This window comes from Dysidea avara, chromosome 12 (genome assembly GCF_963678975.1).
Source record: "Dysidea avara chromosome 12, odDysAvar1.4, whole genome shotgun sequence".
Taxonomy (NCBI): domain Eukaryota; kingdom Metazoa; phylum Porifera; class Demospongiae; order Dictyoceratida; family Dysideidae; genus Dysidea; species Dysidea avara.
Window position 1 is genome coordinate 19,709,366 of NC_089283.1, and position 11,419 is coordinate 19,720,784.

The 11,419-nt window shown below is 36.7% G+C and overlaps 1 protein-coding gene across 1 annotated transcript; it reads left to right on the forward strand.

Annotated features, from left to right (window-relative positions):
• Nucleotides 1-1,184: 1,184 nt before the first annotated feature.
• On the forward strand, nt 1,185-8,828 carry LOC136240695 (uncharacterized). Its single transcript, XM_066031719.1, has 5 exons — nt 1,185-1,614; nt 4,507-5,171; nt 6,980-7,114; nt 7,184-7,367; nt 8,321-8,828. Exons 1-5 carry the CDS (start codon nt 1,245-1,247, stop codon nt 8,695-8,697), a joined length of 1,731 nt encoding a protein of 576 aa, XP_065887791.1. The 5' UTR covers nt 1,185-1,244; the 3' UTR covers nt 8,698-8,828.
• Nucleotides 8,829-11,419: the final 2,591 nt, after the last annotated feature.

Below are 11,419 nucleotides of genomic sequence, written 5' to 3' on the forward strand. Positions count from 1 at the left end.
GCAACTTCTAATTGCTCACTACTTGCACAACATAATCTAGCCGTATTTGTACAGACTGTATGTGACCTCAAAATCAGTCTTATATATAGCCCATCATTATGGCCATCAAATCTTGATCATAATTTCAAGGTTTAAAATTCAATAACTTTTTCTGTGGACATGATAACTATTTAACATTTTCTTCAGTTACGTAGAAATTTATGGAGATTTTCTCAGTTGAAACTTACAGAATTGTTATAGATTACACAGAAATGGAGATACACTATTATACAAACACATGTATTTTATGGCTATAAGAGTGATTTTGTCAGAGTCATTCACATAATATACTATAAAGCCTATTAGCTAATAATAATCTTCTTAATAGGGAGAAATCTAGAGAAACTTACCAGGAGAGTACTTAATACCATCAGTCCTTCACCCAAGTCATCACTAGCTATTATGAAATGAACAAATTAAATCAATCTACTAATGCCTAAACTTCTGCCTCAATGTGTGCTCTGCAGAAGGGATTTTTTGGGGGGGAGTTTGTTTCTTCTCAAGGGGGTGGATACACATTAAAGAGTACTAAAAACAGTTGTAGCTAGGAGCGGGATTTCTGTACACTTGTAGACAGAGACTGTCTAGTACCAAAATTATTACATGCAGGTAGCTACTGTCAATTTTTGTACTTCAGTGGCTACCAGTATCTAGCTATTCATGTCCTTGTCCAAGTGAATGCTACCAATACACTGTAAATTCAGAAGTATACAAAATTGCAACAGGAGTCATCGAGGGAGTCATACAAAATTGCAACAGGAGTCATACAAAATGGCTATTTTGTCGTATTTTGTAGCAACTTTGTATGACATTCATACTTTCAATTTTTACAGTGTATAGTTTGTAGGAGCAGGGATCAATGTTGGTATAGCTGCTAGTAGATACCATGGACCATCTCTTTTAACTTGTAGCCGTCCGTGCGTGTGCCAAGAGAAAACCTGAAGCGCGAATCACTAACCTCGTATTGTTACACGGAGAAACACGGTTGACCATAATACCTAATTATTCGAAGTGCTGTGGTAAGCTATTCCCCTACTTGCGTGGTACCTACCACATTAAGTGATCATAGTAATCCTGAAATAGTCTCGCGTGGCCAGACCGCTTAAAAGAGTAGGCGCTTATAATCTCTAATCGATAAGCGCCGTGACGGAGAAAAAGCGGTCTGGCCACGCGAGACTAATCCTGAAAGTGTATATACTACTGAAATGGCCGTTTCTCAGGAGTCGGAAGATGTCGACGTCGCTCGTATTCTTATTTTCTGTCGAAATGAATTGCAGCAAATGAACATCGACCGAATATTCATGGCGTTAGAACATAGAAACGTGGTACCTAAGGGAACTGCAAATGTCATGGTACAGAAACCTGCCAGCCAAAAGTCAAATGTGTTAATACAAGTGCTTCAATCACAAGGTGTGCAAGGTTTTCGAGCTTTCCTAGAAATTTGTGCCGCTGAAAGCGACCCTAAGTACCAGGAACACTCAAGAAACTTCTTGTCAGTTGTTAGTGTCTACCCTGGGTATGAAGAGTGGGGTATAGAAGCTGCAACCCAGGTGTTCAGCTCTGATGAGCTCAAAGGTAGTACTACCATAGATAGTATAGACTCTATGGTACTACGTATGGAGTGTTTGTGTTTCATATTACATGTGTATGTGTGTTAATTACACGTCCCATTAAGCCACTCCAAGAAAATCATTGTTTCCCATTTCCCGCCCACATGCAGATTCTCTTCCCACATGGTCATTCATTATTGCTGTCAACTAAATGTTTTATTAATTATTTATCCTGTGATTGCATAGCAGTAACTAGTTTAGCATTCAGAAAGCTCATTTAGCTAGCTTTTCACTGTTCAAGTTTTTACTTTAAATATTTCTACTGTATTCTTTAGTTTATGAATTTCAAAAATTTGTGGAAAATCTATTAATGAATAATGAACCGCCCGCCTACATGTATTTTTGAGGTCAATGAAATGGGAAACAAGGAATTTTCTTTGAGTGGCCTTATACAATGGTTTGGGATGTATATAAGTTGTAGCTATGATTTATATAGAAGTGCACACCACAAACATGTTATTTTTACTTTTATAATAACTAGCATGTCAAATCAAAACTTGCTATTGAGAATTGTAAACCGAAGTGGTCTAAAATATAATTTTGCATAACATCAAGTTCTACTATTAGATCTTATGAATTGTGTACTAAAACAGCTTAAAATCAACTTCATGTCATTTTGGTATTCATAGCTTAGTTAAATCAGTTGGTTGAAAAACCTTGTCAACTGCCATCATATTATTTATTTTATTTTTCAAAAATGTGTAGCCTCAGTTTGAGGATTAACGCACATATGAAACATGCATACAATATGATTGATTATGAGATTACTGATTGGTAGGGGAAAGTAATAATAGTTTCAGTTGGTACTTAAAAATTTGTAATGATTGTTATTGGATTAGGTAGAACAACAATCATTATTAACATATCTTGTCCTATGTAAAATACATGATTTTATACTAACTACAAAAAACAAAAAAAACAAAAACAGTCATTAGCATGCAGCACATTATACAAAAATTTAATCCCTTGAATTGCTCTACGTATATACAGTTCCACCCAAAGTAATGCTCTATTGTTACCATAGTAACATTTATTTGCTATTGATTACAACATAATATACGCCCCATGCAATTTCCTATTGATAATTTAATTACTCAGGTGGGAAAACCCCAAAAAGCAAGCTGTTACCATCAACTGAATTTGCTAAACTTGGTATCATTCTACGTGTTAACACTTGCTGATTAAGAACACGTCCAAAGTAAATACCTAACCAATTATTATACCGAGTTACATTGTAAAACATGTGGAAAAAAAAAACAGGGTTTTCCCTGCTGTTTTGTTATGTATTTGAACACATAATTTGGCAACACAAGGCTCTATCCTGCCTTTTCTCTTTGATCACTTCACAAACTCCTATAGATCACTTAATTTGCCATTGATCAAGCATTCTGATGAGCCATACCAGATCTCCGTAAATTAAAGTATGCAGAAGTTATGGTGCCGTGTATAATAGACGGTGTCATTTATGTATTTTTTTACGTTACAGATTTTTACAATGTGCAGTTAAGTTGACAAATGTTTTGATATGTTGACACACTCACTCACTCACTCACTCACTCACTCACTCACTCACTCACTCACTCACTCACTCACTCACTCACTCACTCACACACACACACACACACACACACACACACACACACACACACACACACACACACACACACACACACACACACACACACACACACATTCGGTTATCTATAGCTATAGCTAATTTGATGAGATATATAAAACGTATGGAGTCAAGTAGTTGTAATGCTCCTTTACCCTTTAGACTAGGTAGGCATGACTAATAAATAGACTGGAAAATAGACTTGATAAAGTACTGTGGAAAACTTGCCTAAAATATCCTACTGCCTGAAAACCTAATTACTTGATTACAATTTTGTAAGCTTGCGTTATAATCTTGTAAGCTTGCATTGTAATCTTGAAGGCCATATAATATCTGTAAATTTTTGTATGTTATCTAAATTATTTTTAGCATGCTAAATAGTACTGCCTTCCTTCCCTTTTTATGCAAAAGGGATGGTATGCCTGTGGCCAGGCTTCGTCATAAGGTTTGCATGGTAGGTAACATGCAAGACCACCACTTTATTGCAATTGGTATTGTGGAAGCATTGTCTGTCTTATTTGTTATACTTGCCAGTGTAGTACTGCTATTCTGCTACTGAGACAATCAAGGAGCTACATGTATTTCGTTGATTTAGCTTCAATATTTTATTGAATTACACAATCTTTGCTGAATCTTTAAATTGTACAATCTTGTACATTGAGTTTTGGACCCATTCTAAAGCGATATCAAACACTACAATATTAATGGCTTTAAACACTCAAGTATTATTATTAAGTAGTAAATCCTTTTTTCTGCATTAAATGTATGCTTACCACGTTGTGGTTGTAAACAAGCCAAAATACAAGTTTTAAGATGCTGTTACTTTCAGAAAATTAGTCGTACCAGTTTTATAGGTTATGGGTGGTAATGTATTGGTCTAGTGCTGCCGCCCCCTTGCATAATATGAAAGGTTGGGCCTAAGGAGAAGCTTTGATGCAAGACTACCTTGTAGGTTGTCAAAGCTGGCTGCTGCTGCAAAAAAACTGTGTTATCTTTTTTATTATATGGGATTGCAAACAATAATAGTAGAACTTAATATCGGCTGAAAGATTGCTTTTAGAGGCTTGTGCCGGACCAATAATATGGTTTTGGGTTGCTATTGTATAATCTATGTTGCTAAATTGATGCTTTAGGCCAGCCCAGCATATCCTGATTTCCATTTTGGTCTGTGTCTTGTTTCATCAATGTGATTTACCCACATGGTATAGTAGATGTCATCATAAAGAGTACTTTTTGTTGTAGGACTAAAACATAGCTTTATACAGATTGGTGATAATGGTGTAGTGACTGTTGGTAGAGATGTCAACACTTATTATGATCCAGTTCATGGGATAACATTACATGTTCCAGAAGATTCTCTTCCTCAACATGTGGAGAAGGTTGAGGTGACCATCAAAGTTGGATTTACTGAACATCAACTTGACAGTGACATGATAATGTGTAGTGCTACAGTAGCTCTTCAGAGTGTTCCCCAAGTGTTGTTCACCAAAGATGTGTTCCTTGAGATTCCTCATTCCTTCTCATCTACAGATACTAGTGACCTCTGGTTTGTTAAATTCAAAGCTGACATGGATGATACTGTATATGGTGAAATGCACAGGGGTATTTTCCCTCCAGAACATCCCTATGGAGTTATAATGACTAATTCGTTTTCTTCCTACATGATTGTAAATGGGAAGAGATACTTTCGTCCACTAAAGAAAACCCACTTATGTCAATCCAAAAGGTTATTCTGCAAGCTGCTACAAAGCAAGCATCTCAAAAAGATCAAAGGCAAAGACTATGAAGAGTTCGTAGACAAATCATATTCTAATTCCTTCTGGTTTGGTGTCACAAAATTCAGTTCTGACAATGAGAACTACAAGTTCCTGATCTCTGTTTCACAGTACACACCAACTGGTTTCCAAGTGAGTAGTGATATAGTATAATCACTCTTGAGCTTTGGTGGTATGTTGCTTAACATCACTACACATACAGACAGACACAGACTCACACACACGTAGCTAGCTGCCTTTGCCATGTGTAAAGTTAAAAGTGGTATCATGGTAACAGCTACTTATCTGTGATTTATGGAAGCTATGTTTTCCCTTAGTCTCTACCATATCCATTGAGTCCGAACAGAGATCTGTTTGTGAAAATTTCATTGCTGTAGTCAGCAATGTATATGTGTGTATGGCTTCTGGTATTATGCATACATATGCAGTTCTGTGATCACAAGAAGTCAAGTAGGCAGTGGTATATGCAACAACATTGCTGCACTTAATGTATTGTGGTTAAAATATAGGTAATGATATAAGAAACATGTTAACTTGAATAGATTTGCATAACACATATCCATTTAAGTAGGGATCGCCCCAAAAATTTCGTGCGCTGTCCAAAATTCCACTTTTGAAAATCATCCTAGAGATATCTTATGCGATGAAAATCACCTTTATGGAATAGTACTAGTCCACATGATATATAATTAAAACAAAACACTTACAGGTGGTCAGATATAGAATTTTTAGTTTCACTGCCTGACTGACTTACCACAGTTGCAAGGCTAGAGCAGCGCATGGCCACTTTTTATGCGACAATAACAAACTCACCAGTGGGATGTGCCTTTTTGGGGTTCCAATGAGTGTAGGCCCTCTGTGCCTTGTCTTTTCTTTTATCTTCAGTCAGGCTGCTTGTCTTCTTCTTCATCCAACAAAACCATATCAAGGTGTTCATTTTCTGCATCAACGCTTTCTTTCAGCAGCATATTTAATGCCACAGAATTATTTCAGGGTGTATACTAGCTAAATATCTGCAACTTCGTGATTGGGATCCACCCATCAAATGAAGATCTAGGTGGACTAATAGCGATAGAGTATGAAGACCACACCTCTACTTCACAGTAAACAAGATGACTTCACCCCTTATTGGTCTAGCTAGCTGTACACCCTTTGGCTGACTTGAGATACTCTAATACAACAGTCATGTGTGATATTCTAATAGAACAGTCACAAGTTACACTGTAGATAGCTGTGCTACAACAAAAAACTAAACAAACTAGTATTTTTTTAAAAATTGTTAATTTAAAAATAAAATAGGGATCTATGTAGTGAAACAAGAGATGAACAATGGTATTACAGTATAGCTCAGTAGGAAAGTCCCTACTTTGGCACATTAGCTATAAAATTATTTTGTTCACTGCCAAAGTAGGGACTTTCCCACTAAGCTATGCTGTAATACCATCATTCATCTCTTGTTTCATTACTTTTTATTGCATAGATCCCTACTTCATTTTTAAATTAATAATTCTTTAAAATATTAGTTAACACATAGGGGTTTCCCAAGCACAACAAATAAGGCTTCACTCTTGAGATCAATGGCAAAGTGAACCTACAAGAAGCAAATTTGTTTGAAATAGCTGTTATCATTGCAATATGCATTTAATAATTGGCTGTGGACATGAAGTACTACATAGCAAGGAAGGCTATGCAATTTTTATCCCCAAAAATTTTCCTTGTAGGCCTGTGGAAACAAATAAGGTAAGATATAAAAACATTTTTTTTTGACTGGACCTATACCTCTTCCTAATTAACTTCTAAGGCTTCTTTTGTGGTTGGGGAGTTGTTTAAAGGTGGTACTTAGGTGAGTCTTCTCTTAGGATTGTGGCAAAATATAGGTGATCTCTATAACCCACTACCATGGTTCATGATTATCATTAGTGGTTATATTATTGCTATAGGGTGTAAAGCAATATACCACTAAGCAAATGTGGGATCATTGTTCGTCATTCAACTTCGGTTTGGACAAACTGGTGTTCCATCCACAAGTGGCAGAGGATTGTGGCTGGAAAGCTTGCTGTGAAGGAACACATGAAGTATGCACAGGTTCCCCATACATGAGTGCATTTTTGTGATCATACATATCATGTGTTATTATTATACAGGTCACAAAACAGGAGGCAGAACAATTATGTAAAAGTAGTGAGCTTAGAATTCCTGGGATACAGTATACCTTATCCTTAGCACCAACTCAAGCTCACCTACAGATTCCTGGTGTTACTGTAATGGTTACTGGAGCTGACAAGAAACTCTCCTACATTTTAACAACGATGGCACCATCTTCTCATGGTAAATATACCAGCACTGTCACCTGTTATGCAGTATAGTATACACACACGTTTATATAGCTATGACCCGATTCGAAATTTGACCTGTTTACGACAAATCACCTGTTTCATAACAGATGACTGGATTTAATATTATTAATTACTTTGACCATTTGAAAACCAAATAACTAAGTTGAAAATGGGTCAAATTTGGTTGACCTTTTATCAATCCATTCAAAATAAGTCGATCCATTTTGAAACTATAAGCTTACAGTAGCTATTTCAAGACTATAATAGCTAATTAGTAAAGGTAGCAATACTCATGCCAATTGCTACACACAATCCTAAACACTAAATACTGCTATGCAGTCGGACACTGCTGCAAACCTCAATACTGTTCTGTTGCTGTTGCTGCTGCCACCGCTGCTGATGCTGCTAAATTTGTTCTTGCTGGCAGCAGCTGGTTTCGTTCTTTAGCTACTTTTTGCATATGCAGTTGCCAGCTAATGGCTATCTGCAGCTATTGTTGGCATAATTTGCTTTTGTACCATTTGCAATTTTAAGCATGAGCATGCAAGTGTTGCTTTTACCAGTTGCTGCTTCTTGTTAGCTGTGTGCTCTGTATTTTGTTAATTGTGACTTGTCATCAGAGATTAGATATTGCTACTTATATTGTGCAAACCAATCTATAATGATTTCTTTAGCTACTAGCTATGGAGTCATGCTTTGGTTTTGCAAGCCACAAAATTTGAAATGTCCAAAGAATCCAACCTGAAGTGAAATCAGCAGCAGGTTATAAAGTTTTGATATTAAAGAAACTCTCATTCCATTTTGCATTATTTTGTAGAGCGATAGTAAGTTGCTTATGCTGACCTATTTTAAAACTGATCAACTGGTTTTAAAATGGGTTATAGATTTTAAATTGGGTTGTGACACATGCACACCCACATATAAATATATTTGATATTTTTTTAGCATCTGCATATTATTACCAATCTGAAATGCTCCACACATTGTCAAGACTGTCAGTAGAACCAAATGACTTCCTACAACAATTAGCCTATCGATTACCAGTATGGAAACCAGTAGCCCAAATGCTTGGATTAACAGAAAGTGATCTTGATCACATTGACTATGATGTGCCTTCTTCATTTCCAGGAGAAAAAGCTTATCAAGCATTTTTAAGATGGATGCAGAAGGAAGGCCACCATGGTGCTACCTATGATGTTTTATTACTGGCATTGTGTAGAGCTACAAATATCAGTGACTGTAAGAGTATCACTAATGCTTGGTGGTATGCTGACCAGTACTTGAACACAGTTGCAAAAGAGTCCATGGTGGTTCTGCCTTGATTTAACTTGTAATGTAAAGCAAGCAATACCTTACTGTACTGTAGTTTCTTGTAAAGGATACTCTGCACGCATGCAATGCATCTTTTTTATATACCAAATGAGTTTCATAATAATGAAAACATCTAATAAGTTTCTCGTAAATCTCTAAATATTATCAGCACTAAAAAGAATATACTTTGCCCTAAGGGTGTGGTATTGTGTGTGACATGACAATTTTTTTCCTGAGAGGTGTATATTTTGATTCTCTTGTAACTTCAAAATTACAGAAGGAAACCTTGACGGATCCTCACTTCATCAGCCTTAAGTGGCACAATATTAATAGTATCATTTCCCTTTGTGTCACCTGGTGAGCCATTCTGATTTTTGGTAATATTGAGAGTCATATGCATATATGTATGTACCTATATATGCGACCAGATTTTACAAAAACCGATCCAAATCGCACAGCAGGCAAAATCAAACTAACACCACCAGTGGATAGCTACACTATCGTACTAGTAGTTTTGACACTCAGTACCACTCAAGCTACTCGAGGCTGGTTTTAACAGACGTCTTTTCTTGGGGGGGGGGGAGGTGTAGAGCTCGAATGGTGGTTTTAGGCCTTGTGAAGGACCTGGCTTGGTGAGAATCAGTGGTTTACTGGTGGACAGCCTGACAATGTTGGCCAGACATTTTTTCTGCTACATATCAGCCACTAGGGGGCCAGCGCAGCCCTGTAATCTCGTCTCTGGACTCCAATCGTGGTCTGCCTCCATTTTGAGGTCTAGCCCTTGCCCACCCCACGACCCACCCACCACCACCCCACGACCCACCCACCACCACCCCTTTGTGAGCACCCGTGATACTACTTCGCTCGTCCAACAGCTCAGATTTTCTATCTTATTTGGCGGGAAACTCTACAAGCAGCTACAAGTACTGGAAGTGGTCTGAAAGGTAATAGATTGATGCATCTTTAGTGTAAATTTCATACGCGTGCTTGCTATCCTTGGAGAGTTATGCTGGCTTGAATTCTTTAAAACCGTTTATCTCGAAACTTCTAATGTGTGATTTGGATCGTTTTTCCAAAATCCAGTCGCAATTATATATTGGTTTTGTGCTACAATTAATGAAATTATCAACAATTTCAGCTCTTATATGCAACAATGCCGGCCTGAATGGTTCATGGATGCTATAAGTAGGCCTATTAATGTGTGCATGTCAGCCATGGCTATATTTTAACTTATTAGCTACTTGATATGTTTTTTTAAATTACTAGTAGCTATTTAATTATGCAGCTATAAGAATCTGTATAACTAAATCTGATCCTATGAATTTTTTTACAATATTGGTGAGCGAATTTGGCAAAACCAGAATTCCACTCACCGGCATCCAATTCTTAACCTATCGGCATGCTATTGACCAACAATCCTTCCATATACGATATAGTGTGACCAGTATGCTCTCAGAGTTGCAGTGACCAGCACTAAACATTAGAAGACGTATTTCAAGGCTCACAATCCTATACCAAGGACTTCATAATTTAATATCATTAGAAATACCAACCTACATCACAACCACCACCACCCATTTAACTAGATTCCAACATCCTTTTCACTTTAACATACCTACTGCTAGATCTAATCATTATCATAATAGTTACTTTTTAAAGACTTTTCGTGATTGGAACTTGCTACCAATCCCTGCTATCGAAGCTAGTACTTTAAATTGTTTTACAAATCAATTACGTAAGTTATTGATTGTTAATAGTAACATAGCTATGTATCGTAACTTACTGTTAATTGTAACATACGCACTATAACTTAACTGTTTGTAATTAGTAGCTGTATATGTGTACTGTAACTTACTGTTTATAATTAGTGACTGTAACATACATACCATAATTTAATTAGTAATTGTAACATACGCACTATAGCTAACTTTTTTTTATGTAACACATACATACTGTAACTTTCTGTTCACAATTAGTATAGTAATTGTAGCATACATACACTTATTGATTGTAACATCATAGATTAATATACACTGCACTATTGTTGATTTTACATCCTAGGCAAACCAGCTGTGCTGTCTGCCTAGTAATTAATAATAATAAAGAATATACTGAGCTAGTACCTATTATGAAATGATAGGGCAAAGTTTAAAATTGATGTGCCTTATGGTCCCTCATACTCATAAAACTGGATGTGTGGTTTGTCACCATTCAGCATTTGAATGCCTTGATTTATCAAAATATCACGAGACATATAGGTGGGGTCTATTCTACGGAACGGAACGGAATGATGGACTAAACCACAGAACGGAACGCTTTCTCAAATTGAAGCTTGCAACTTACCATTGCTGAAACTGACCTACAAGTTATCAGTGGCACCTCCAGTGGGTGATTAAATGTAAGATAAAAGAATTAAAGGATCGATTGTGGGTTCTTGTTGGTTGTCATTAGTAACAAAGTATTAATTGTGGGATGAGGTGTATCAGTGATGTCCATCCATAGTTCACCTACAAGAAGGGCACTTTATGTGAGCTGTTTTGCTTATTTTGACTTTAGAAAACAGTATGGGCCAGGCACTTTTTCATAAGGCCATGAAACTCTCCACATAAATAGTCCTCAATACATGTATTTTTATATATAGTGCCGTTGCTGATTTGACCTTTGGTGACCTTCACTGCCACTTTTGTACAGAAAATTGATCATTTTTGTCTTTAACTCCCTGAGGCAGTAATT

Excerpts from the sequence above, each read along its gene's own strand:
- LOC136240695 (XM_066031719.1), top strand. The coding sequence starts at position 1,245 with ATGGCCGTTTCTCAGGAGTCGGAAGATGTCGACGTCGCTCGTATTCTT. Across the intron at positions 5,172-6,979 it reads ACACACCAACTGGTTTCCAA|GGTGTAAAGCAATATACCAC; the intron begins GTGAGTAGTGAT and ends TTATTGCTATAG. Across the intron at positions 7,115-7,183 it reads GCTGTGAAGGAACACATGAA|GTCACAAAACAGGAGGCAGA; the intron begins GTATGCACAGGT and ends ATTATTATACAG.